This window comes from Galeopterus variegatus, unplaced genomic scaffold (genome assembly GCF_000696425.1).
Source record: "Galeopterus variegatus unplaced genomic scaffold, G_variegatus-3.0.2 Scaffold651, whole genome shotgun sequence".
Taxonomy (NCBI): Eukaryota; Metazoa; Chordata; class Mammalia; order Dermoptera; family Cynocephalidae; genus Galeopterus; species Galeopterus variegatus.
In genome coordinates this window covers 570,301-571,982 of record NW_007726762.1, presented here as the reverse complement: position 1 = coordinate 571,982, position 1,682 = coordinate 570,301, and the positions used below count along the sequence as shown (strand labels likewise).

The 1,682-nt window shown below is 34.4% G+C and overlaps 1 protein-coding gene across 1 annotated transcript in view; it reads left to right on the top strand.

The window, feature by feature from the left end:
* The first annotated feature begins 865 nt into the window (after nucleotides 1-865).
* CWC22 (CWC22 spliceosome-associated protein) overlaps nucleotides 866-1,682 on the top strand; it is a 54,530-nt gene continuing 53,713 nt past the window's right edge. The window contains exon 1 of the mRNA XM_008570994.1: nucleotides 866-1,008. Within this exon, the coding sequence (XP_008569216.1) occupies nucleotides 982-1,008 (27 nt within the window). The 5' untranslated portion in view covers nucleotides 866-981. The remainder of the gene's footprint in view (nucleotides 1,009-1,682) is intronic.

Here is a 1,682-nt window from a genome sequence, read left to right as displayed (position 1 = left end):
TGTATTTAGTTATTTTAGTATTGAGCACAGTTTTTTTCCTCTATATTCTCTCATCTCTTAATTCTTTGATTTCCCTATATTTCATTTTTATTTTTATGATTTTATTACCTTACATTATAACCATTTAGATATGTAATTCCAATAAAATGCTTTGATAGCAGTTCTGTGACATAACTATCAATACAGCATTTTATAGAAATTACTAAAGTTTACTTAACAGAAGGATGTTAGAAAACATTTTAGAATTTAATGTTGATGACTAGGCTTATTCTGAGCCAAATACTTAGTTCTCATATGTGTGTATATCTGAAGCCATGTGCCTTATAAATCACATTAAGACATAATTATTTTAGTTTAGCACCTTTTATTTCCATATGGAGTATATTTATTTCTGAATGGTCATTATTGCAAAAAATTGGATATTTCATTCTTAATTTATATGGAAACATTGGATATTTTATACTCAATTCATATAGATTTTCTCTTATGTAATTGTTTCCTTAGTTCATTTTTTATAATATCACAATACTATTTTATGATGTAGATATAGGTCTCCCTTACTGGGAACATTTTCAATAAAGTTATAGGCCATCTGTTTTTAAATTAACTTTTGTTTCTCTTAGTCATTGGAATAAAGCCTCATTCTCTTTGCTCTCTTGTTCATGGAGTCTTTTCTGCTAATATGTGTTAGGTATACTTTTGTTATGTGGTAAAGACTTTTTGAATTTTTATTTAATTATTGATTGTATCTGTGCTTATTGATTAAGAAAAATAAGGTGGTCAAATGTCCATTGTGTGAAAGAATATATTGTTATTTCACACACATTTTATCAATGTTAACAAAGCTTTCTTTGGTGTATTTTACAGGTGATATTTGCAGACAGGAAAAATAAACTGTCAAGGAATTGAGACTCACTGGGTACTTGTTATTTGGACCAACTTGAGGAGTCTTTGATTTACTGGATCAACTGGCAACAGAAAATGAAAAGTAGTGTGGCCCAGATAAAAGTAAGTGTTTGAAACTTATAATCAAGGATATAAACTTTTAAGTGATTGGCTAGGCTTTAAACAAAAATGCATTTATATCATTAGGGCATTAGAACCAGATAGTAGAGTAGCTTTATACATACATTCAGCTTACACAATTTCAAATGTAGATACTTGGCCAGATAGGAATAATAACATGCAAGAAGGCAGGTGAGAGAAAATAGAGGTTGATTATAAGTATAGGTACTCTTCCCTTTCTCTACTCCACCAGGCTCTGCACTCCTAAAATTCCTCCTTTAAAGAGAATGAGTAGACTGTGAGCTCCTTAACAGCATAAACTAGGTATAAGGGCTGGTGCATGGCAAATGCTTATTAAACTGAACTGGTAGACTTGTACCAACCTGTGTCCAGTGAGAGAAGACACTTTTCAGCCTCCTTGCTAGGTAGACGTCTAGCCTCTGCTGCGTATCTCCATTGGCAGGGAGCTCACTGTCTCCTAAGTTAGTTCCATCTGTCAATAGATAACTTTGTATATTGTTCTGCAGTCTGCCTCTTTGGGACTTGTACTTTTGGTCCATTGTAACTTAAACAGTGTCAGGTCCGCCGCCGGCCGACCCGAACAGCCCTAGCCTTGGTGGGCGAGCGAATTGCCCGGATTCCTCTTTCCCTCCGGTCCCCGTTGGGAGGTGACGGGG